Source organism: Colias croceus, chromosome 21, assembly GCF_905220415.1.
Source record: "Colias croceus chromosome 21, ilColCroc2.1".
NCBI classification, from domain to species: Eukaryota; Metazoa; Arthropoda; class Insecta; order Lepidoptera; family Pieridae; genus Colias; species Colias croceus.
Genome location: NC_059557.1, coordinates 9,094,605 through 9,122,423, shown reverse-complemented (window position 1 = coordinate 9,122,423; position 27,819 = coordinate 9,094,605). Strand labels below are relative to the sequence as shown.

The 27,819-nt window shown below is 33.6% G+C and overlaps 2 protein-coding genes across 3 annotated transcripts in view; one reads left to right on the top strand and one right to left on the bottom strand.

Moving 5' to 3' along the window:
* LOC123701494 (GAS2-like protein 3) overlaps positions 1–27,819 on the bottom strand; it is an 83,058-nt gene that overhangs the window by 16,864 nt on the left and 38,375 nt on the right. For both annotated transcript variants that reach the window (XM_045648990.1, XM_045648991.1), the window contains one exon: positions 117–315. In XM_045648990.1, the coding sequence (XP_045504946.1) occupies positions 117–301 (185 nt within the window). In that variant the 5' untranslated portion in view covers positions 302–315. The remainder of the gene's footprint in view (positions 1–116; positions 316–27,819) is intronic.
* On the top strand, positions 25,747–27,066 carry LOC123701191. Its single transcript, XM_045648588.1, has one exon. It carries the CDS (start codon positions 25,747–25,749, stop codon positions 27,064–27,066), a length of 1,320 nt encoding a protein of 439 aa, XP_045504544.1.

The window sequence follows — 27,819 nt, the reverse complement described above, 5'->3', positions numbered from 1 at the left end:
TATAAATTGTGAGATCGTCTACTAAGTATAAAAAATACACTATTGGTTGCAATGTGCTTTTCTTTTTCTACAATCCTACCATATTCCATATAACCTTACTTTTCGGAAGCACTCACCTTTCCTCCTTCCCCTCGAACGTGCTCTTGACGCATTCGAACGCGTTGGTCCTCTCGAAGGCGTTGAAGATCCTGTCATAGTTGCCGCTGAGGGGCCGCTCGAAGCTCTTGGGCTCCACCGGGCTGGTCACCGACCACGAGGCGCGGCTGCCGATGGCTGTCGGCCCACACCGATAGTACGCCATCGCTGGTTAGGCATCTATTAACAAAATACAAAAAATGACACAACATTTTTAAGGCACCAGATTTTATGTATCGTTTTTGCTACATTAATTAGTAAACAACTCTGACGAATGTTGTTTAAGGAAATGACCACCTCTTAATGACTCTAGTGAATTGACGAAAATAATTTATTTTTTAATTTCCTTAAACACGGCGTGATGCATCGTATTGTTTTCAATTACGCTTATATCCTGTAATTAACTAATTAAAGTTTATTTGTTGTCCATTAAGCTAAATACTTAGTAAACCTTTATTAAAGATTGTTCAATAATTTTATTTGTAACATCGACTTAATTATTATGGCATGTAATAATTAGTAATAAAAAAATAATAAAAAAATAATAAAAATCATTTATTGAACAATTTGTGGGTTAGGTACAAACTTGTAACATTATACTAACTAATATAGTAACTATTCTAATGTGATAGTGTTAAGGATGAGTCCTTCAAAAATAATAATTAAGTTTATTTTTATGTTCTCCAGTCACAGGTTAAAATTAGCGTAGATGATTTTAAGTCAAAACTAATTTGCATCTCAAAGGGCCGTAACGAAATGTACAGAAAAACTAATGAAGTTAATTTCGTCGAAGGTTTTCTGATGAACTATAATTAAAAACACAAAGCGAAACGGTGGAGCTGACAGCCACTCATTTGAGTTTAACTCAAAATAGAATTACGAGGAACGTCTGTAGGTGTAAAAAAGGACGAAATATTTTGAAATGCATTGAGATTTTAACTACGTAAAATATTTTCAAATGGCTGATACAATAGTAGCATAATAACTATTACAGATAATTTTGGTAATATGTATGAAGTATTCACAAATGTGGTCCTAGATAAAGCTATAAACGAACGTAAGGATATAACGATGATATCACGGCGTATCCATTTACGGTACGCTGTAACGTTTCAGAATGTTGTTCCAAAGTTTGTATTTAGATTGATCGAAAAAATTCATGAAGTTTTTGTCGTATTAGCTTCTTTTATGGTAAAGCCTTGAACTCGCAAAAAGCGGCTACATGATACAGGCAGGCCTTATGTGGAGAGGGCAAAACGTGAGGAGTAATGCGTGATGAGATATATTTTACTTGCTTGTGCTTTGTTAATGCCGACCTGCAAAAAATGTGCTTTGTCTACCTGGATTGTGCCTATGTCAAAACCTTATTGTATTGTTCCTCAATACCTAGATTTACTAAGCTGAGGACACTTGAGTTTAGAATACCTACACTTCATCCAAAATCAAACTAGTTATTAGAAACAAAATAAACCACTTGTATGCATAAAAATCGTATCTAGACGTTTTGATGATTATAAACGTTTACACTCACTCTCGCAATAAATATTCATGATTGTGCAAGAAAAGATATTGAAGTGAGAAAGGGTTTGATCAGGAAACAATATAAGGAAATGTAAATGTCACCAAATTAGGTAACAACTGGTTCTTTCTTCGAAATTATTGTAAATAAGGATATTTTATCATTCATTGGCAAAGATGAAGTATTAAACACATTTACTAAAGAACGCAAAGTCTATAAGTTTAATTGAAATAAATAATTATGCAAAAGAAGAATGGAAAGGCAATAAGTACTTGGTTTAAAAAAGTACTTCTTTTAAATACATGACATATATTCAAAGCACATGCTACAAGACCATTATCCAGATATAAAAGGCATCATGCCCATGGATGATATACCAAATCGTGAATTGTATTTTCGTGATCAAAAAAGTACAATCCCTCATTTGAATGCATAATAAATAAGGAAGCACGAATTGAGTAAGATTCTTTATGAAAGTAAGTTGAACTGATTATTTTTACTCGCAAGGCTAATAGGGAAAGAAAAGCTATTGAAATGTTCTGATTTCTTAATATGGAATTAACTTTGCAAAACAGTGGCTTTATTTCCTATTCAGTATTCAGTCTTATAATATCTGTTTGCAAAAATTTATATTAATTTGTTTTCATTAAGTACTAGAAGATAGAGTATAAACAAGAAAAATAATAATTTTGCATTCATTATTGATTACATAATAAGACGAGAATATAGAAACAATCCATTTTGAATGGTTACATTATTTTTATGCCATAAAAACAAAGCGTAAACGGTAAAGCAATAAACACCCGAATTAATTTGATCGCAAACAAAATCCAACAACCGACTGGACATAAAATCAAGCACGGAGCAAGACCTGATTCAATTTTCAGCGAATCACCCAAATACCGTTTTGTATGAAATCAATAAACGAAGTGTATAAATTAGATAACAAGGCTGGAACCAACTGGTACCAGGGAAAAATAAAAATCGATCATACCGTAATAGTCGCAGAAACCATAATTTTGTTTTGGCATGATATCGTTCAGCATGCATGTGGGGAACTTTGTTATACGAATCGTTTGCATGGAACCAATTTGTCGTGAGCTATTTCAGTTTAATCCTGAATGGAGCAGTAAATCTGTTATAGGATTCAGGGAATGCTGTGTTTCACTTGTAAGAATTGTGTTTATTTCTATTTTCATCAGTTAGAAATTGTACAAGTTCATTCTGCTGTCTAGAATTAATGTTATTTACTTCAATATCTGTCTCCATTTGTTTATAAACTAGTTTGAGAGTCAATGTTACGAGCATAGTACTACAAATGATTACATCTTTATAATCCTACGCTTTTTCAAACAGAATAAATGAGTTCTTTTGTCCCAGCAATAAGGGCTATGTTTTAAACCTTGGGCCCACGCAGACCTTAGAATAGGTTAAGTTGAACTGGCCTCAGGGCTTTGGAACTATTATGAGATCAGTGTGAATAAAAACAATACATTTATCATATTTTTGGACATTTACAAAATAGGTTTAATTTTTGATAAGTTATGAATTGGATAAGATTTCGTTTACAACCGAGATGCCATGCCGTCATTCAGAATTTAGTTCTTACGGTTGATTTTCCTAGATTTCCATACATAAAATATAAGCTATACCCACGTCTTTATCAATGAATACATAAATAATCCGGTGCATTGTTGTCAAAGCTGTTAGGTATTTCTTCCTGCTTTACAATATGCGATGTCAATTCAAGATAGGGCTGCCACAAGATATAAAACAGGCTTAGCACAATATAGCGTGGATAGTCCCTTATTTCCACTTATAGAAGCACAACAATGTTTTGAATGATAGTAAGATAATAATTAGATAAATATAGTACTTATAATCAAACAAAATATGAGGCTTAAAACAGAATAAACAAGAACAATGATTAATTAAAAAAAACAAACCATATATATCACACTACTAAACAAGCAAGGTTATTAACTTTTTAGATTAGTCAAATGAATTGTTGTAACAATTTAAAGTTTAAAGGGTTATCTTGACAATAATATGAGATATGACAACCCTATTCCAGGACAATAGCTGGCTAGTGCGTTGCACTCGACGCTCCTTAATTGGATAATCGAACCCGCTCCTGCGGCTTCGCGATGGGGAGTGGTTGACGGTTTTTGCAGATAAACGCACGCACGCATGCTGTAGTTAAAGTAACAGTGTTATGAGGAATTCTTAGGCTTTTTTGTAATTAGAAAAGAGAGTTGTAACTGTATTTCAGATGCAATAGAGAGGTAGAAATTGCAATGCACATTATTGATGATTAATAACGAATTACCTAGAATATACAATTTAAATCAGTCCTAACTACAAAGAATTTAACATCAAAAAAATAGTCAATTGGAATAGCTGAGATTATAAGCAGATATAAAACGTCATTATAGCGACGCAAAAGATGCGTATAGACTTCCGCCACAGATTAGTAGGTAAATATCTACTAAATAGTTACTACATTCCTGCCCATAATTTTGTTCTTCTCAAAAACAATAATAAAATTCTGTACTATCTTTCTCCTTAGATCCTTTTCTTGTGTCGGCGTGTAATTGATAATTCCCAATAACAAGAAACAGGACTGCCGGACTTCGACCCGGGAAGGAAACACCCACTGCGTAGGATTGTCTCCTGATTCTTAGTACTATATCGTCAATATGTGAATTAGTTAGACGGTCTGTGTGTGTGTTGAATGGAGGTGCGTATAAGGAGGTTTTGTTATTGAATACTATGAACAAAGTGCAACAAAAATATAACGCTGGTTAATTCATAGGTACCGTCCTTATTAGTAATTATTAAGACTTCAGTAATCTGTGATAATACCAGATATATATGCATTTATATGCATTTTAAAAAAGTCGCGTCGACATCGGCGCCAAAAAACAAGAATATTGCACAAGAAACCTGCTGCGACACAATCTGATAAATATCATTTTGTTAATTTTAGATCATCGAAATGTCTGTGACCTTTGTCCATAAGCATGCAGTGATTGTTAAATAGTATGAATTACTATAATTTGCTAATTAGATTAATGTTAATCAAGCTACTACTGCCTACTGGATCCAAATCGAATATAATGCCACATATCAAAAGATTATTTTATCTGTATAATTATTTACCGAAATGTTTAAACGGGACTTTTTGTCTTAAATCTCCATTGAGCGGGTCCAAATTGATTTCTGTTATTAGATCTAGGTGTTTAATTGAATTTGATATGCATTCATTCATATTTTAAAACTAGAATGATATTGGAAACATCATAAACGACTTTAAGATCGAAATACGAGCAAACGATATTTTGTATAAAGCTTGCGTTCAAGTGATTTATGGACGACATAATTGGACGTACAATTGTTGTCGTTTAAATGCAATTTATTTTATTTATTAAACCCGACCCTGTTTGTTATTAAATCATTTCAATTGCAGATTCGATCATGTGCTCCAAATTATATTTTATACTGCTGTAACGATTGTTTTTATGCATTTTTTATGTATGATTAAAGAAACAACCTCATTTAGTTCTAGGTATAATCAATTTTGAAACGCTGATATTTTAAGATAATCTTGTAAAATAATACTCGTAGAATTTCTATTATAGGAAAACTTCAGGGGAAATTTTTCTTATTCTTATAAATATTTAAAATATATTATATACTTACAATATTTTAAGTATTGCCCTTTCTTCATCTATGTATAAACTTTGAACATTCCCTTAATGTATATTTAATAAGCTATTTCCATAAAGATAACTGTCTGAGAAGTTTGGAAAGATGAAGCATTACCGAAGTTGTGAGTTCACAAACTTTGCCCTATGGGAGAGATCAGAGCAAAAAGGTGATTTATTATTTCCAACATAAACTTGAAGAATCGAATAAGGAATAGAATCGAATAGAATCGAATAACTTGAGGATAATGGTTGTTATAATTTATCATAGAGATAAATCATTCGCTTATACATAAATTATATTTTAAAATTCTATGTATTCACACAATTATAAAAAATTGAATAATATATGTTAAAGATCGTTAGACGTTCTAAAATCTTAATTTATATTGGAACCATTTCCAGGCAGTTCTGCAGGCAACATTGCGAAACGAAAATGTATATTTTCAATCCACGATTAAATCATTATTTCGCACACAAAATCAATATGACACCACTGCTAAAAATATGAAGTCGTTGGCACCAACAATACAAAATACAAGTCAGGGCTTCCTGATTTACGAAACAGTGTCGGTTTGCGATACCGGAGTCGAACCGCAACCCGCAGACGCTTTCGTGTATCCCCTTACTTTGGTGCTTTTACGTTAGGTCTGGACCACAATGAGGCTGATTCGTTGTGTATAATTATTGTGTGGTTAAATTGTGTTGAGATAATTCCCACATGATGTTAATGAGGCCACTCCATTGACCTGCAGGCTATCAAGATTTAGAGTCGCGTTCTTCATTGCAACTGGAAAAATGTATTAAAAGATTACTATTTACTACTAAGCATATGGCATTCTGTAAAAATGTCATATTCGCACTACTGACTACTGTAATCCTTTATTGCAATACGATCAATAATACAGCCAACTAAATCAGTATTCCTCTTTCACTTTTAAATTATTTAACCTAACGAATGAATAAATAAAGCAGTAATTAATTTAAACGTTAATGAAAACATAAGTGAGCGGCATAAAATATTCTATAAAATCCTTGGTGTGCCCGCAACACAACACGATCTCTATCTATAAGGCTGGTGTCACACTATCGCTCATTTTATATTTAATCTCCTGTCCGTGACTCGTTCATAAAGAATGCAGGGCACAAGTAAACGGCCTATTGTTTCCAATTGCCCTTTATTTGAAGTGTGTACTGGGTAGCCCCCAAGCTGTATCAATTTGGTACTTACTCATAGGAATTTAGATTAGTTTATTGTGGATATGATGTGTTACTTATAATATCATATTCATTATATTATTGTTTAATCGGAACTGTTTTATAAATTCGTTTATTACATTATTATTTTTATGCAGACATTACAACCCAAAATGATGATAATAATATGTATTCACTTTTTACCAAAGAAGTTTTACTCTGAGTCAACTGTTTGCATTAATCTATCAAATCTGCACAAACCCTAACATGTACTATTTTTAAAGCAATGCACGTTTCACACGTGTTACGCAAAGATAAACAAACAAACGTAAAGTTCCGACTATGTTTAGTATATTTAACGCATGTGCATCGGCGCGGCGCGCGGCGTTGCGTAAAACGTTGCTAGCGTCTATCAATCTATCAATCGATTATAAACTGCTCGATTTTATTAACAACGAGTACAAAAACAGTATGAACGAATTTATGTACTTTTTGCTTTAAGTCTTATGAATATTAAGCTATAAATTATAATTTAACAATTTTAAACATATCTTGAAATTCTTACAACAAAATGAGATCGGTAGAAAAGATGACAATTTATCTTCGTTATACAATTTATCCTCTTCCGCCGGACCGTGACAGAGTTTGGACGTGTATTCCGTAAAAATCATTTAATTTTATTTGTTATTTTCAAAATTTAAATATCAATAATAACTTGAAGTGTACTAGGCGAGCAGAAGTGCAAAGGAGTCAGTGATTCATTGCTTAGAAAAGGATAGCAACGACTGTAACAAACGTATACTTCATAGTTTGCGCGCACGCATGACGTCGTAACCAGTGTTGCCTACGCACTGTTTTAAATCTCCCAACAGTAATCTTCGGTAGTTTTTGGTATAAATCGGTGAAATTTTTTTTTTTTTTTTTAAATAATATAAAAAAATATTTTTTATTTATTTAAACATCAATCACAATCTATACCTAAAAATGTCATGTTCAAGAACGCCACCTAGAAATATTTCATTGAAGTCTGCGCCACAGCACCACGGTTCTGACCCATCGCTCAATACTACAGAAAAGAAGGAAAGCGGAGATTTTAATATAACCAAACGATTTAAGCGAAAATGTGACGAGATTTCGGACGATACTCGGAGTACAATGGTGGATTTGAGAAACATGTTGGATGATTTGAAGACACAGCAAGAATTAAAGTATGAATCCATTAAAACATTTATGGATAACATTTCAAAACAAAACCAGGAGATAAAAGCTTCTATCCAGCTTATGTCAGATAAATACGACGAGGTGTTGGAGGATGTAAAAAAAATTCAACTAGAGAATAAACAGTACAAAATTCGTATAAATAATCTTGAAGCGAAACTAGAACAGTGGGAGATTAACTCCAGGTCTTCATGCGTGGAATTGAAAAATATTCCCGTAGCTGAAACTGAGAACAAAAATACCTTGATTGAGATTACCAAAAAGATCTGCTCCTCTGTAAAAGTGGATGTTCAGGAATCTGAAATCCGAGATGTTTTCCGCATGAAACTTAAAAATAGGCCAAACGGGCCGATCGTGGTGGATTTCAACTCAACTCTCAAAAAGGATGGCTTCATCAAATCGGTGAGGAAATACAATAAAGAAAGAGACCCTGATCAGCGACTAAGTACCGCTACGTTAAATCTGAAAGGACCTGTTAAACCAATTTTTGTTGCCGATTTTCTAACACCTAAAGCGAGAAAGCTATTCTTCTTAGCTAAAGAATTCATGAAGGCTGAAAATTATGAGAGCTGTTGGACCTCCTATGGCAGAGTATATTTGCGTCAAAAAGCCAGTGAACCCCGTATACGCATTGATAATGAATCCGATATAGATACTCTGAAACGTCGCATATGACTAGGTAATATAAAAACTTCAAATTGTATTTATGTACGTTTTAATACTTTTTATTGTGCTCTTAATTTTCTACTAGTGATAGTATTCTTTTTCTCCAAAATCATATTTTGTAAGTATTTTCATATTGTTAACTCTGCACCCTACACACTTTACAATTATATAACACACCAGTATATCCTACATTTTACACTACATGCTACACCACTTTTCGATCATAATCGCAACAAAACTTTAAAGCCGTTCTATTATAGCATAGACTCTCAGTTACACGAAAAAGGCATAATCTACCGGACTAAGTGGTATTTTAAACCAAATTCAATGACATAGTACAATTAGAAAACGAAATAGATTATTTTAAAGTAGCTGATTCATTTTCGTGCGATGTGGAAGCGTGTCAATCATTTATACCTAATTCCGAATGTTTAAAATTGTTTGTTCAAAACATTAGAAGCATTCAATGTAATTTATGTGGCCTTATACCTCTCATTGTGAGGTCTAATGTATCCTGGGATTGTATCATATTAACGGAATGCTGGCTTCTTTCTTCACAAAATATACCTCAATTGGAGGGTTACAAAGTTTTTGCAACCGAAAATAACTTGACCCAAAATGAAGGCGTTGTGGTTTACTGTAAAAATAATCTAATTATATCAGTAGAAGAAAAAATCCTCCAGGATGCGAACTGTTTAGTCATTAAAATTAATTCTGATACTGTTGTTTTGGCTATTTATCGCCCACCGGGTTATAAAAACGTTAATAACTTTATTCATTCATTGGATACATTGCTTCAAGAATATTCTTCAACTACAAATGTATTTATAGTTGGTGACATCAATATTGATATTGCGAAAGAAAGCAGTGATACTAACAAAGATCATTATTTGGATATGTTAGCGTTTCATGGTATTCTCCCAACACATACATTACCTACTCATAATAAAACATGTCTAGATCATGCGTTAGCTAAATCAAAGAAGCTAACTCGATGTCTTGTTATTCACACGACTTTAACCGATCATGACAGTGTCGGGTTATATATTGCATTAAAGTATCAACTTAGGACATCGAAAACAGTTAAACGATTTGATTATGCTGCATTTGATTGTGACATTAAGAGCAAGGATTTTGAATTTATAGCCAGCATAGATGATGCTAATGTTGCTACTGATGTTTTTATCAATATACTTCGTGATTTAATTATGCGACACACTAAAATTATAACTGTTTCTAGTCGAAAAAAAATATTAAAGCCTTGGATTACCCCCGGTATTCTAAAATGTTTGAGAAATCGTGACAAACTTCATAAGAAATTAAAAAAAGATCCCGACAGCGTAGTACTGAAAACTACCTACAAAAGATATCGAAATTTTTGCTCAACATTATTAAAAAAACTTAAAAGAGACTATGATACATTACAAATTCAAAATTCTAAAAACAACAACAAAAAGTTATGGAAAACTATAAAAGAACTTACCTTTTCATCAAAACAAAAGGATCCATCTCACGAACTGTTAAATTATCAGAATCCCTTGAAATCTGTTAATGAGGTGAATTGCTTTTTTGCAGACATAGGCAAAAATCTAGCCAACAAAATTCAAATTAGCCCCTTATACACTACATTTAACACCCGTAATATTAATTCACAGTCATTTGTTTTATTACCCACAGATTTTAAGGAAGTAGAAGGACTTATTAATAATCTCAGGACTGATAGTGCCGTAGGCTTGGATATGATTCCAAGCCATGTGCTCAAAACTTATAAAGATATACTAACGCCTACCATAACACATATCTGCAACACTTCTCTGGCTACGGGAGTTTTCCCTACAGCATTTAAAAAATCCCGAATACAGCCCATTTATAAAAGTGGTGACAGAAACTGTGTCAACAACTATAGACCAATCTCTATTTTGCCCTCACTTTCAAAAATTCTGGAAAGGTTGATTAACACAAGATTAGTTAAGTATTTAGAAAGTAATAATTTTTTATCAGCTTCACAATTTGGCTTCAGATCAAATAAATCTACATCGGATGCGGTACATAAAGTCACAAATTTTATTGTAAACAAATTAGATAACAAAAAGAAAGTAATTGCAATATTTTTAGATTTAGCAAAAGCCTTTGACACAGTTTCTGTCCCAATACTCTTAAATAAGTTGGAGGATCTTGGAATAAGAGGGGTTCAGCTTAATCTATTTAAAGATTTTCTAACTAATCGTACACAATTGGTACGTATAGATAATTATTCGAGTGAAGAGGCTGCGATTTGTCACGGTGTGCCACAGGGAAGTATATTAGGCCCAACCCTGTTCTTAGCCTATATAAACGATTTGTGCGAGTTAGCTCTGACTCAAGGTGAAATAGTAACCTTTGCTGATGACACAGTCCTACTTTTCTGTGGTAACACTTGGCAGGAGGCAGTATCTCACGCTCAGAATGGTTATAACACTGTTTGTAAATGGCTATATAGCCATATACTCACACTAAACACAGATAAGACCAAGTTGATGGCCTTTCATCTGCGAAACAGAAATCTAGGTGCGCAGTCTTTTCTTATAAAATCACATTCTTGTCTCGATTTTAATAGTTCCACCTGTTCTTGTCCAACAGTTCAATTTGCTAAATCTATAAAGTATCTCGGTGTTGTGTTGGATGACAAGTTAAACTTTCAAGAACACATTGAATTGTTGTCTGGTAGGGTACGCAAGCTTATTTATATATTTAAGTGTCTGAGGGGTGTTGCGGATAAAAATGTTATAAAATCGGTGTATTTTGCGCTCTGCCAATCCCTCCTATCATATTGTATAACTTCTTGGGGAGGAGCACCAAAAACATTAATATTAAAATTAGAAAGAGCCCAGAGAGCTATTCTTAAGGTTGGATCTCACCTACCGTTTTATCATCCAACTACCGCCCTCTACGAAAAATGTGATGTTTTAACAGTTCGTCAACTCTTTGTTCTTCACACAATTCTTAAACAGCACAATTTACTTGTATATGATTCTCACAAATTAAAAAATATGCGTCGACTAGACAGAATATGTAATCAATTTACTCCTAACACTTCATTCACGCGTCGTTTCTTTTGTTTTCAAGGCAGTCACTTATATAATAAGTTAAACGGTAAATTATGTATTTATCCAATGACGGCAAGTGCTTGTAAATTAATTACCTCAAAATGGCTCAGAAGTCTGGATTATGATTGTACTGAGAACTTAATACGTTGCGCAAATTTATAGCTTTATGTAATTTTGTATCAAATTTTATATACAAACTAACAAACGGATTCTACACATAAACGCACACACAAACACATGCACACACACAAACACACACACACACACACGCACACACAGCCATACACACACACAACCACATGCCTACTCTTATATTCTACACATAGGGTTATATATTGTTAAATTCGTTTTTAATTTAATTTATTTTTTTTTTTTCTTTTGTTTATTTTTTTTTCTCATACGTAATTAAATTCTCTAAATTAAGCGGTTCGATTTGGGGAGTGCCTGGCGATCTGCACCACAGGCTACGGCCTATCGCAGACTCCAGTCCTCTTGGATTATGTTTACGTGCAAATTTTGTTAACATAGTTATAAGTTTTTTTTGAGGAAAATAAATGATTTATTATTATATTATTATTATTATTATGTTTCTCGGTTCCATAATACTCGGGTACCACCAGAAGGACGGTACCCGGACTTTTGGAAGGCTTACGTGGGGACACGGATCCAACACGCAGAGGCCCTTTCGAGAATTTTACTGTGTTGTGGGACACCAGCCGCAGTCTGCCCATGACTGCACTATAGAGATACAGTCCTGGGCAGTCCGCGGCCGATGTAGGACTATTGTGAGAAATGGAAGCAAAATAAACCGGGCTATGGAATGGGATGCTACATGGACTGGAATTGGGGACTATGGAAACTATGGCACCTGCCTTTCTACTTAAGAGAAGTAAAAATTTGTTGGCAGGTGGTGACTCGCCCTCTCACTGTATGGGCCCCCGAAATAAGTCGCTGCAATAGTGCGACAAGGGGGCAACATATTGTGAGCAGCTAAGGGTGGAGAGGCGTCCCTGGACTTTAAACTACGATCACGCGCTCCCTGAGGGTCCAGCATCACGTGCCCACTCGCCACTTACGATTCGCATCCACCCTTCGAGCTAAAAGCTCTCGCGACTCCACTCTGGCCGGCCGGTTAAGGCAAGCCAGAGGTGGGGGTCCTGTCCTCGTCAGGCTTCACTCCGACCGGCCGGTGAAGGCAAGCCGGAGATGAAGACAGGGGCCTCCCCCGGGAGCACTCGGTTCCCGCGGGGTCGCTACTCCCCGACACCACGCCACAAGGTGTCCTGCGGGTTGACTGACTGCACGGGTGGAATATCTATTGTCACGTAAACAATAGATATTCCAACCGTGGGCGATGGGGTCGTCACATCCCTACGCCCTTATTATTATTATTATTATACATTGCTGTGATCCCAAAAATTACACTTATTTTTATTTTAATCATGCACATTTATCATTTGCGTTTTTATTAACATTTTTGCGAAACTATTTTAATTGCTTATTTTCTTTTCATATTACTATTTTTGTGATATAATAAAAAATTTACGTAAGAGCAATGGTAAAGAAATACTCTTATTGCATTTAATATACATATTGGTACCTAATTAAAATATAGGTAAGGAAAAAATCTTTACGTTTTACAAGTAGTAAGTTTCCGATACTTACCGATAGTTCTTACGAAAAAGAAAACATAATTATAATTGTTGACACAAAATAATCACAATCAATAGCCCAATCATTTACAGATACATTATGGTACTGAAATAAAATAGCGAGCGAAACCGTCGACCGCAGCTAGTTACCATAACAATATAGTCTGATCACAGTGCGTTTATAAGTGGAGCGACCACAACCGTGGGTAACTGGGGAAATGGTCCATCAAACAGTTAGTGACCCTCCTTGCGAGATGCTCGAATATGCTGCGTGTGCGCACCCAGAGACGGATCCTGAGTATGCGTACTAAATACTAATTTTATGCCCCCTTTTAGTATGAAATGTATAATGTATGTACATAGATGATGACTGTATTTGTTATGTGGTGAATTTGGAATTGTTTCTTATAGGTAAGTTAGTCGAAGTGGCTATGCAGCAGAAATGTGAAGCCTTAGATATTTATAACAACAGAAAACTTTATAAAATATTATAATACTTACATAGCTAATTGCTACAAAATTAATCATTTAAAATTAACGTTAGTATATAGCTGGATTTATTAAAGTTAAAACATAGTTATGAAACAAAATTTAATAAAAGCGTTTAGTTTCTTTTCTCTTTACTTTCATTGTTAATTACGTAATCTATATCATTTCATCTTTCGCTTTTATTAAAATTCAAAGCAACATAATTTAAATCATATTATGATCTTTTGTTTCATCTAGATATTTTGGCCAACGAACTAAAATAAGTAGACATAAATAACAATTTGTAGATTTTTGTATTAGATTTATTGATTGAATATTTATTTGTAGCTTTTGGCACCCCTTAACAGCGCCTTAAAACGAGATCTATTAAGTTCGGCCCATCATTGTGTCCGCTTACTTTTAAACAGGTTACAGGAAATTTACTCATCACTTCAATTGTCCCATTGCAAATTGTTTAATCAGTACTTGATGGTCTGTTTATTCTATTAAGTCCTTTTCTTCGGCAAGTGGCCGCGGTATGTGCAAATTGAACTATTGTATAGGCTTGCCCGAATGGAATTTAATGAGGAAAACAATGATTACCCAATCTATGATAAAAGAGTATAAAGTAGTTAGTTATTTGTAGTGTTGTGTTTCTGTACTGTGTAATATATTATCTTTTTAGTTTAAATAGGAGTGCCTATTGGAAAATTAGTACCTATACTTACCTAGGATAAAGCAGGATTCTTTTTAATTACAGGAAAAATAAATATGTCACTAACGGTCCACCCCGGCTTCGCCCGTGGTACATATTTACGTTTTCGCTCCAAAAGAACCATCCTCGTACTTCAAGAAATATTATTAAGAAAGAATTATCGAAATCGGTTCACCCGTTCACGCGTGATGCCGTGACAAAGGAAAATATGGATTCATTTTTATAAATAGACTAGTGGTCCGCCCCGGCTTCTCCCGTGGTACATATTTACCTTTTCTCTACATAAGAACCATCCTCGTACTTCAAGGAATATAATAAAAAAAGAATAATCGAAATCGGTGCACCCGTTCTCGAGTTATGCGCTTACCAACACATTTTGCGATCAACGTAAGTTTAATGTTATGAACTTCTTGTTATTTAAAAATTGATTTTAAGATGAATTAATACAGTCACAAATTACATGAATAGCAGAAGATCACACGGTTGTACAGTAACCCAATGGCCTGATACGCCATTGTTGTGATCCGCATACGTAAATGTACATAATTGTGGAAATACGAGCCAGTAGGTCATAACTACATAACTACGTGTTTAGGGGAACACATAGCTTATCTAGAAACTATAATATATAGTATATAATATGTAGTATATATGTCTATATATATGTGTCTTGAACTGTTTAGATTCTTGAGAGATTTATCATTTATATTTTATAGATTTTGCTTGGTTTTGTTTTTGCAAATGAACTGTTCGATGTTACCAGATCGAGATTAAACTTGGCGAGTTTATTTATTTTATTTGTGTGACTAATTGATTTTACCTGTAGGCTGTAGCTCTTTCTGATTGGCAGAGATATAATTAATTGAGAATTAAAAGTATCGTAACAAATAAACAGTTTCGTCTATTCGATTTTGATTTTTAATATTTTAGACAAGGCCCAAGACTTCAGTTAGTACTTGTCTGGTGTTTTATTGAAATGACCAATAGATAATAAGCATAGTACAAGAGTGTTTAATTCTTTGTGTTATTTTTAATAAACGATTGTCAGATGGTGTAACACATTACACAATACATGCTGCCACAGATGGCTTTATTTTGTTTCTACGTCAACATCTTCATTCATGCTATTATTATCTTTTTTTTATTTTTTTACAGTCATAACGTGATTATCTCATCACTAAGTAGACGGTTTATAGTTTTAAATACGTCTTATTGACGTGTTTTTAACACTTATAAGGTATGAAATCCCGTTAACGTTGCATTTGTGTTGAAGATTTAACAACGGTTATTGAAATAGAGGGAAAATATGATAATGTCTGTTTTATCTTCACACGTAAGAACAAGAAAATATTTATATTACTGCTAGTAACCTAGTTATACATCCAAAACCCACTGAATCCATATTTTAGTATTTTACCTAAATATTAATAATAAAATAATAATATGTACTTGCAACAATGTATCCACTTAATTGCAATAGTTTATTTATTTATTTATTTATGCTTTATTGCTCAAGATAAATTACAAAATGAGACTTAGCCTAGGATACATTACAACAAACGGCGGTCTTATCGCTAAATAGCGATTTCTTCCAGACAACCGGTTGTACAGAGAGAAATTTAGTAAAGGATAGGAATAGTTATGATTTGTGGAAGTGATTACAGAGAATTTCCCACTCAACCGTCGCGACGACATCCCTAAACATTTTAAGAAGACGTTAGACGCGATCTCCAGATCGATAAATCAGTTACACACTGGTTTGTACAATTCAAATTCAAATTCAAATTCAAATTCGTTTATTCAAACAAACTTAACCTAACCTTAGAGCTAAATACATTAGGTGTTGTACATATTATGTTTAGTGATAGGTATGTATCAATCATCGGTTCAAGACTGGCATCTTTGCTAGGTTACCGAGAAGGTAACCTGTATTAAAGATGACAGTTCCTTCCCCATATAATGTATATAATATGAAAAAAAAAAAAAACATCTCAGGTGGTCATCACAATAATTAAGTCAACGAATTTGTTTTTTTTTTAAATTGGGACATAGATAATATAAAAGAAATTAACTAATAGGTATCTTAAGTTACTTATGAACATGAAAGGAGTCGAGTGATTATGTGTGGGCATAAGTTAGTGTATGTGCATGTGTGTATTGAATATGTTTGTGTCTGCGTATGTGTAAGTGAATGTGTGTGTGTGTGTGTGTTTGAGTGGATGTAGATGTGTTTGCATATTAAAGAATGTATAATATGAATGAAAAACTTTCATTAAGTCATTGTACAAATTAAATTTTCGGTCTCCTGATAACTAAGGTTTAGCAGCCAATTAGTGACTTGCGTTTTGCAAGTACCGTACAATGATAATGAATGAAAGATGTAAAGACCTTAATTAAAATCATTTAAATTAAAATATTTTTTTTAAGACATCCCGCGGTCGCTGGAACTTGAATACCTAATCTCTTTATTTTTGGCTTGAAATACTGTAGGTATGTACTATAAGTAGGTATGTATGTACCTTATGACGATTTTATACTGCTTTTATAAAGTTGTATACTTCTAAGTTCTAATACAACAACAATAAAGTAAATAATTACTATAAAACATGGCTAAAATTAATTTTATGCGATTTTATTTCAATAAATACTTATTACACTATAGCGATTATTTTTATAAAGCACTTTGCCCTTTTTATTTCAAGTTTACAATTTTAATACACACTGAACACGTGATATTATTACGAACATTACCTGCACCATTTCCATAAAACACAAAATAATAGTTTATAAGCACATATCAATTTTTCAAGGCCGGATATATGCAAGAATGGTTACAGTGAGGGGAGAATATATACGGTGTTGTGATAACAATTGCCAGCATTAAAAACAAGTTTACGAACTGGTCCAGGTTTTTGTTAAAACTTTTTATCATCAGTAATTTGAATTAACCTTCGTTTAATGTATTTATAGGAAACGGATTAGAATTAATTACGAATTAAACAATTGTAGCCTTATGATTTCGCAATGTTTTCGAATTTAACTTTATTTCAGTTTATTTCATAACAAATAATACACAGAAATTGTATTTCTGGTTTAGCGGGAAACACGTTCTAATTTTTAAATGCGCCGTGCCACAGATAATAATAGAAGTAGAACTAAGATGCACAGATAAACCACGATGCTGCGTCTAAAGAGGTTGTAATTTTGTAATTAACTCATGCTAACTTTTTCTTGACTCTTCTATAAATAGTGTAAAATGATTTTCTATTCATTATTTTTAATGAAGAAAAGTACATCCGTTTCATTACAACACCAAGAAATATAAAGGAAATCACTAACGTACTCAAACACAATATTGTGTTCATCTCGAAAAATCGAATGTTAGTATTGATAAATATTGAATGATAAGGTTTCTTCTTATCGTAACTCAGAACGTGTTCTTAAAAAATTACAGATATTAGTATCTCATAAACGAATTATACAGAAATTAAATTTAGGCCAGCTCACTCGAAAACAAAGAAATGTTCGATGCATTCAAATTACGTAGTTACCTATGTATAGTTAAACTTAAATGCAATGTAAACGTGACATGGTGTCAACTGTCCGTGACCGCTGTGACCTCGAGTTCGATTAATTTAATAGATTCAAATCGATTCGCATTTAACTCGATTAAACAACTCAATCATGATAATCGTTAATTGAAAATATTAGTGTATATTTTGGGACGTGAGTCGTGACAAATTCCCTGACAAATCTCTATTTATTTTACTCAGTCTATTGAGATTAGAAGGAGGCAGAATAATTTCACCAGTTTTCATCTTTCCCTAGGTGGTCGGTCTAATGGACAGTATGAAATATATCCAAAGGCATTAACCCAAAAAGTTCTTAGTCCTTCCTATATGCCTAGTACCTCCCAGTGCAAAGCTTCCTTGAACCACTGACCAGCAAGCGGTCTTTCTGATTGGAAAGTAACATACACATTGACAGGTCAAGAAAGGCTTCAACAAGAGCAATTGTTACTAACGATATATCGATGAGTCAGTCCCATAATCAGCTGTCAACCACGTAACATAGCTTTCACACTTTCCACGCTATATCCAGTAAAACGTCTGTTATCCAACGTGCCGTTATCACTGACAGGTTCGGACAAAAACGGGCACAATAACATGTATTACTGGTTGTATTGCTACTAGTTTGTTGTAACATTATGCTTTTTTGTAATGGCAAACCCAGAGGTATACGGAAGGAATTAAAAACATAGTCAGTCCTGGGAACGTCAATAATGATAAAAGTTTAAAAATAATAATACCGTTATTATTAGTAGATAATAATAGACGTGGAAGTTGTGAGATTGAGAATATTAATAAGTCTACAGAAATTGTAAAGGTGTTTCAATATTTGTCACGAAAACATTCCTAGCGCTTCTCTGAAAAGTACGTCTTTACTCTTTAGTCTTTACCATTCAAGCAATAAACCTTGTTTCATATAAAAGTAAACTGATCATGAGATAAATAGCAATAAATACATAATTTAATTAATTACACTCGACTTATACGGCGACAGATGTCTCACTATAATTTAATAAACAGAAGTTTATGTAAACTCTAAACATAAATTATCACTTTATTTAATTATGCCATAAATAACTAACGTATCGAGAATTCAATAAGTATCAGTTAACATTAAGAGTCGAATCGCCCTTCACAAGCATTATTGCAATTTATTTAACGTCACAGGGTTGCCATGTAGCTTTTTAATTTAAAAAAATATTTGTAAAAAATTGAATCCTAAAACACTCTACCCGCAAAAAATCACAAACTTTATTTTATGATAATATCATAGGTACTAATTTTACTATTATACCCGTTGTCTGTTAGTAAATAAATCTTGGAAATTTATGATTAAAAACTAATGACGTGCCAACCTTAATCCCCGCTATATAATTAAGTTGACAGCCCTACAATAAAAGCGGCGCGGCGCGACCTAGCCGTAATTACAGACGGGTTACGATCGAGTTATGTAGCCGGCTAATTGACATATCCTGACACTTCGCATAACTAAACTTATTATTATAGTTTCTATATTTACTCCAGATTTACTTTAAATAAATGGCTAGGATTGACTGCTTAGTGCTTACTTAGAACTGCTTTTATGTGGCGAATCTCAGCAATGGTTAGTTTGGTATATTAGTCTGTAGCTTAGGATCCTGTAGCCAGTCTTCCTAAGGAATATCCTTATTGCTTACTGACTCCATAAAAGGAAAAAGATCTTTTGTCAACTACATGTAAATAATGCTTTTTTGTCGCATAATATTATAGAAACCTAGCATTACCTAATTAAATAGTTACGTAAGAGATACATCTAAAGTAAACCCAAATTTTGACTGTTGCGATACTTGCAATACTGAACTAGCCTGTTGACATAATCCGATACTGTTATGTCAACGTATGGTTTAAAATGTAAATGTAAGTATTATAAGGATTAGCGCTATTTTTGCCATTAAATCAGAAAGCCTGAATAATTTACATATGTTTCACTTAAGAACTTTAGTGAAGAATAAAGTACGGATTAATGAATATGTAATAAAGACGTTGGCGCGTGCGCGTGCGCCTGTGAAAGTGCAGTAATTAAATTGGGCGCGCGTTTCGGACGGGGTGACCCTTCGTTAGGTCGTTAGATGTGATTTAATTATTATTTTATAGCTATGGTGAATTAAAATTTAATAAAAAATCTGTGAGACCGAAATTAGTTACTAAATTGTGTTAAATATTTTGACATTATGAACACTTACGGCTTTTTTATTTATAGCCATGTATTTCTTTAAAATATAAAGTTTTAATTACATATATGTATCGATGTTTATTAAAACAATAAATAACTCTAGTTTCATACATTTGATAGTTAGAGAAACAGAGATAGTTTACACGTGTGTGCGAATATAGAATTTACAAGCCCTCAATAATTATAGTCAAGTCCCATAGAGCTCTACAAGTTACAACGGACATTCGACACGACCGGAGCTAGCACTCTACTAGTGTTAATTAACGCATAATTTCAATAGTAAATCATAATTAACGCTGTAATGAGTAACATTCAATTACGTCAAGATCATAATTATCATTACAATATTAAAAATTCATTGAGTAGTTTAATAATATTATTAGAATATTGAATATACACAAATAGTTAACATAATCTATTATAAGTCATTGCTATATGCCATTGACACACAGTTTAATTGTCCAGGAGCCTATGGATTCTTACAACTATATACATATAAATATTGTAGATTACAAGGAATTAAAAAAAATATCCCGTAAAATTTTAAAATCTTGTCACGCAGCGTGTTAGCCACAGTCTAGTCGGAAAGCGGAACAACGTCTTGCGTCACTTGACCATCTGCCGGCGATTAGGCGACTACATTGTTATTGTTGGCTTTATTTATTTCTTAAGGATTATGATATAATAGTCTTATATATTAGCCTTAAGTTCTTAAGAAAATGAACAGAGATGTGCTTTTGATAACTGTCGATAAGCCAAGACGATACGTTTCAATTATTAAATCAATTCAAAATAATCGTTGACACTTATAAATTAACAATTATGTAACAAAAATAAATATTAAGTATAGATAGGTAATTGTATTTTAGCTTGACAAATTACCTACTTAACATTTTATTTCAATTCTATATCATTTTAACAACAAAAAAAATACAACTTAACGCCGCATCGAATGCAAATGAATCAGCAGCTGGAGAGTTCATCTAACCAGAAAAGGGTAACATGGAAACCCCTCATTCATCATTCCGCCTACCATAGGGAATTGGGGATATACGGAATATTAATACTTAGTAGACCGTATGTTAGAATCTCAATCTAAATGATGGTTTATATACGCGGTTTTGTTATACCCCATACCACTGTATGTGGCAAATATTCATCTTTCTCTTTTTTATGAGATTAAATACACCCCTAACTCATTATTTCACACGCAAGATATCAATTATGATGTTCAATAATTACCTCGTTTTAAAGTTTATTATGTTAACATATACCTAATAACGTTTCAACTAAGTAATTAAATAGATATTGTATTATTTAGAAAGTACGTCAATTACTGGCAAAAATTAAAAAGTGTGCAATTAACAAACAATTACTCAACAGTAAGATTTACGTAAAGTCCATTTATACGTAAATCTTTGTTTCATGAGAGAGACGAAATACTAATTGTTTTAATCGCTGCATACAATAGGAAGTCGTTATCCGTTTCAGTCAATAAATAATTGACGTAGAGATTGTAAAAAACACAATTGTATAAAAAAAGTGATTAAGGTACAATTATTAAACCTATATGTTAAAATAATCACGGCAAGAAAAAGGTAGGTATCAAAACAAAGGGCGTAACTACAAGCACAGATTAGATAGGTACTAGTATCGATAGATTATACCTAAGTAATAAGTGCTCGAAGTGAGAGGAAATGAATTAAACTTCTGAACAATACATAGTAAAAGCTTTTTACTATAATAGTAAACACTATCCAAACATAAATATTTTATGATTATTTTATTTACTGGATGATAGATTTTAGTTGACAAATTATTTATTATATGATGGTTAGGTAAAATGATACCTTCAATGTGCCCTTATTTTCGTTGACAAATTATTTATTATATGATGGTTAGGTAAAATGATGCCTTCAATGTGCCCTCAAACTCACACAAACACAATTCACATTACATACAAACGCGTGCTTTCTCGTCTAATCGAACTGGTAAAGAAAGCTGTCGCAGTCCGATTGATTCTGCTCATATTCTGCTTATAATATATTGCTTTAGAATTTAGATAAACAATATTCTATGTTTATGACATTTATGATATCATTCAATATCAATTCAATATACATAATCCATACTAATATTATAAATGCGAAAGTAACTCTGTCTGTCTGTCTGTCTGTCTGTTACTTAATCACGCCTAAACTACTGAACCAATTTTCATGAAATTTGGTATGGAGATATTTTGATACCCGAGAAAGGACATAGGCTACTTTTTATCCCGGGAAAATGGCGCAATCCCGGAAATCCCACGGGAACGGGAACTATGCGGGTTTTTGACTGCGCGGGCGAAGCCGCGGGCGGAAACCTAGTATTATATAATTAATGTGAAGTCTACACAAATTGAAGCCCCATCGCATCGGGCTATTAAACAGATGCATTCACATGTGTTTTATAATCGATTTTATGTAAGAACAAGTTAGGGGAACAGTTGTCTGTGTGTCGCTTTACTTTTTTTTAATATCAAAACGACGATATGTTTCTAATAATAAAATTAACCGGTACACCGAAAAGACGAAAAAGCGAGAGGAATTCTTCCTATAAGAGCATTTTATTACGATATTATTAATTATCAATTAAGCATTATTCTTATTTATTACTGATAATATAAGTACATAATTGATATCTTTCAGTTCGGTAACTATGAATGTGTTAGTAATTTGCAAATATGCAAGCAACAAATAGTCAAACAGCGATACATATTACCCTCTCAATGAACACAACCAACATTCTTTAGCTATCTCTACTCGATGTTTCTAAGTATACGTATTTAAACCAATTTAAACAATGCAATTATTCAATAAACGATCCAGATAGATGACAGTCCGTGGGAAAATCGTTACCATACATTACAATAAGTCGTGCTTCTTACGCGCATACAATTGAATCGATCAATAATAAGTTTGTTGTTAACATAACAATCAAAACAGTAGAGTTGCTTGGAGTCAGAATTAGAATTCTTATTTCAAGCAAATAAAAAGAAATCTATAATTTAGATTAGAACATGGTAGAGCGTGTTTCCTTCAAAATCACGATTTATGAAGTTAAAAACTTCTTAAACTCTAATCAGTCATGTAGTCTAATCACAGATAATATTATAAAACTGCCTTATTTTACGTTCCAATTATAGCAATTACATAGTAATAAACTGTATCAATGAAATATGACTCGTTATTCTTTACAGAAGAATTTCGAATTACCTATAATCAATAAGATACAGTCTGAAGCAAATAAAATATGTCATCCATTTGATACTTATGATACGGTTTGACTACTAAGAAATGGTTTTAGACATCCATATTGTTAACACTGAACTGGATAATGTATGTGAATATACCGTTTGAAAAACATTGAATTACGATTCAATAATAATCACAGAAGGTACTTTTAATCATTATAAGCTTTCAGTTCTATACGTTCTTAGGAATAATTTGTATCTGTTTTTGAAACTACACTTGCTTCAAAATACGACTTCTCTCGCAGTTTACTTGCTATGTGTTAATGCAGACTATTATTTAGCCATAGATACTTTAAAAAGCCTTTCTTGATTGAGCAACAAACATCCATTTCACTTACACATTTTGTTATCGTACTTAAGATTACAAACAGTCGTGCGGGATAGCTAGTAAACAAATTATTGTACTTTCTCCTACCTTAATACATAATACGCACCATATAAGTTACCTATATGTTTATTAACCCACCACGAAATGGGTTAACTGCGTAGTCAAATGAGACAATTGTGAGGGTCATAAACCGAACAACGCTCCGGTTAGTGGACCGGTGTGCCTGAAATGGCACGCCTGGCTCATAGTGGGACTACACACATGTGGAAGGAAATCGGACGTGTACGTACGACTGAGTACGGATGGAAGTATGAGAGGAACATGACTTGCTGATTTGTTTGAAATTGTGTGTGTAGTTGAAGTAATAGATCTTAGGAAATCATTTGGCACAAACATTAGATGGTTTTTGTGATAGCACAATAGCTCTACAATCTAACCTGTAACTTTTACACGGTTAAGTTCTTTCGAACAAAAAAGCTATCAGTTTCATATTATTCATCTAAAACAATGAAATAAACATATACCGCGAGCAATAACACATATTCTTAACCATAAGGGTGCTTGGCAACCAGAGATGTGCGAGGATGCGTAGCGAGGGATTAGAGTGTAAATAACCAATCATATCGCTTCATTTAGCGTTTGAAGCGATACTATTGGTATGACAATGACATATTCCACGTGCCTAAAAGTATGCTAAATGTATCAAGTCCCCAAATCATTATTCAAAGCTCGTCTAGACAACTTATAATACATTTAACTCATGCAAATGTGACAATCAACTCAGCTGTGTAATCCGAGCTAACATCTAGATTGCAGTAGGTCAGTTATATAAATACTATTTCACGGCCTGTTGCTATCACAAGTGTCAATGGATATGGAATACCAGCGAATAATGATGCACTTATAGAAAACTTTACCGTTTTTACTTGCTTATATTTACTACAAAAAAAAAATGTGTGCGTGTACTTATAGTACGTACACACGTAAGAAGTGTAACTTCTTTATGACCTTATTTTTCAAAAAATAATTTACTATATGCAACTTTACAGAAATACGTCGAATTACGCGTGGTAGGGGTAAGAAAAAGATGGCGCGTAACGGAATGATGTCACGCGTAACGAAAAAATGTTACACTAAATTTTTTTCCAACCCCGATAAAGAAGTTTCACTTCAAAAATTAAAATTGAGTAGGTACTAAAGTCATTTTTGGGACAATGCGATAACATTTTTGATTCAGTATTGTCAATTTAATTTTAAAGAACAAAGCTTACAGTTCAAATAATATAATTAGTGTGATAATTTCTTACACCTTTTTAAGATATTACGCAACTTTCTAAGATTTATCGTATTTTTTATTAAAAATGCAGAGCATTTCCATAAATCTAGAAGATAAATATCAATCATTGTTGCATAATATTAATTAAATTATTTAAATTACATAAACTCAATGAAAGTTATATTCGTAGATACGCAATACAAATACGAAAGGTTGCATTTTTCGACTTTTTTGATAACATATTGATTCACCAATACCACAAAAGTATTGAAAATGGAATAAAAAAACGATTTATATATGTTTTAAATGCTAATGGCTTGTTGAATGCATTTAATTGCATATTAAATAGGTACCTACAGCGCAGCTAAGTGGAGAGTAATGATTGCAGCTTGTATGTATGTTTGGATTTACTTTTATTTCTTTAGTTCGTATTTAGTACGAATAATCTCAAACTTTAATTGAATTCTATTCCTTTTTTTATTGATATGCAATATCTCTATTAATCTATCTCGAAATTTGCTAGAAGATTGAAATATAATTTATGTTAATTTTTAATTTAATTTATTTAAAAATGGTAAATTAAGTGCTTATTTAATTTTTACATGAAAGAGCTCAATTACATCATAATCATGTTTTCCCTTGGGCATATCGTTATCAAGTTCAGTCTGTCTCGGGTGTTCGTCTCGTTCGGACTAATCGGCGCGCGATGTCGTTGACCTCGGTTAATAACGGTTCCGAGTTAGAAAATAAGTTAGTTATCAATGAATTATTAACTTTTGTGCAAAATAAACATGAAGTGATGGACAGTGAAAGTCTAGCGAGAATATGTGCTACAGCCTTTACGAAGGAAGATATCGAAATAGCAAAGGCGATCTTGTTTAAATGTACGGATAAACGCAATATTAAGCGCAAAAATAAGGATGGAAAAAACGATAAGGATCTGTATGATATGATTGAAATATTCAAGACTGTTGAACCTGAGAAGCTACCTATTTTTGTTGCACGGAATTTGAATAAACTGCCACCAATTACGTTCGACCACGTAGACGTAAGTAGGCTGTTAAAGGACATTCTTATAATACAAAATGATATAAAAAATATTAAGAATACGTATGTAACGAACGATCAGCTGTCTAAAGTAAGAGAGGAATGCATTAAAAGTCTATCGGGCAATGAAAGTTTAAATACTAATTTACCACCAAACAGCTTTCAAAATATTAATAGGAAGCGCGGTGCCTATATTGTGTGTAATAATGAATCAGATGATTCATTTTATCTTTCTCCTAAGCCGGCGCAAGCGCATTGTTCGCAAACAAAGGAGGTTAACGACCCGAGCGCGGAGCAACCACCTCGCTCGCGCACGGAAGAACGTTGCAATGAGGCTGTCTCGGTCGCACCTAAGCCTATTACGTCGTCGTCGCCGGGCGGGCGCGTTGAGGCCCGCACCGCGGTTTCTTCACTTGAGCAGCCGTTATCGAGTACGCATGCACTGAGACGGAACGCAAAGGTGAGTGGCCTCACAGCTGTCGGTGAATCACGCACTATTCTATTGAATCCAAACCAATGCGATGCGCGAGCTTCGTTCGCTGATATTGCGCGTTCTGAAGGATTAAGTAACGTAAATACGGATTCAAAATGGACTATTGTTCAAAAGAAAAATAAAAATAGATACAGATTTATTGGTCAAAAAGGAAAAGCTTTAACTAACGCGGAGAGTAAGTTCAAGGCCGCCGAAATAAAAATTCCTTTATTTATAAATAATGTTGATAAGGCTACCTCGCTTTTAGACATATCAAACTATATTAAGGATAAAACGCAAGTGGACGTAAATATTGAAGCAATAAAAATGAGACAGGAGAAGGAGTATAATGCTTATAAAGTATTTGTGCCTAGGCACAAACTGGAGCTATTTTTGGATAATACTTTATGGCCTGAAGGTATTTCTTTTCGCCGTTTTGTACACTTCAGACGCAGACTGCATGATACAGATAAGTTATATAATAAGAACCAAAATGGCCAACAATAGTGCACCAAGACTACAATGTAAATTTATTACTTTTAACTGTAAGTCGGCTATACGTTCCGTGGATTATATTAGGCAGTTATGCCGACAGGCCGACATACTAGCTCTGCAGGAAACGTGGCTATTTCCGCATGACTTGCAGTTCCTGGGGAGTATAAACCGTGACTACGGGTTTACGGGAACGTCAGCTGTCGATACCTCAGCGGGTATCGTAAGAGGAAGGCCTCACGGTGGAGTGGGGTTACTGTGGCGTAAAAGTGCGTTTAAGGCGGTGTCTGTCATTCAGTGCAATAGTGTGCGGCTAGCCGCAATAAGTGTTCAGGTGTATGACAGGTCATTTCTAGTTTTTTCAGTGTATATGCCCGTTGATAACAGTGAGAACTTACCTGACTTTACAGAATGCTTAAGTGAAATAAGTGCTATTATTGACAGTACAAATATCGCCTCTGTTTTTATTTTAGGAGACTTTAATGCACACCCACACACACTGTTTGGTAGGGAATTATTGAAATTTTGTCAAGATCAAAAATGGGTGTGCGCTGATATTTTAAAATTAGGTATTATGTCTGACACGTTCACATTTGTTAGTGACGCACATGGAACTACACGATGGCTCGATCATTGCGTTGTGACCGAGGCCGCTTGGCGTTCTGTTTCTGATGTTAATGTTCATTACAATTCCACATGGTCTGATCATCTACCTCTTGAGATTAATTGTAACATTAATATACTGCAACCCGAGTCTTGTGTTAATTT

Bases quoted from the DNA above. Each gene is read 5' to 3' on its own strand.
- LOC123701191 (XM_045648588.1), top strand. From the start codon at position 25,747: ATGTCGTTGACCTCGGTTAATAACGGTTCCGAGTTAGAAAATAAGTTA.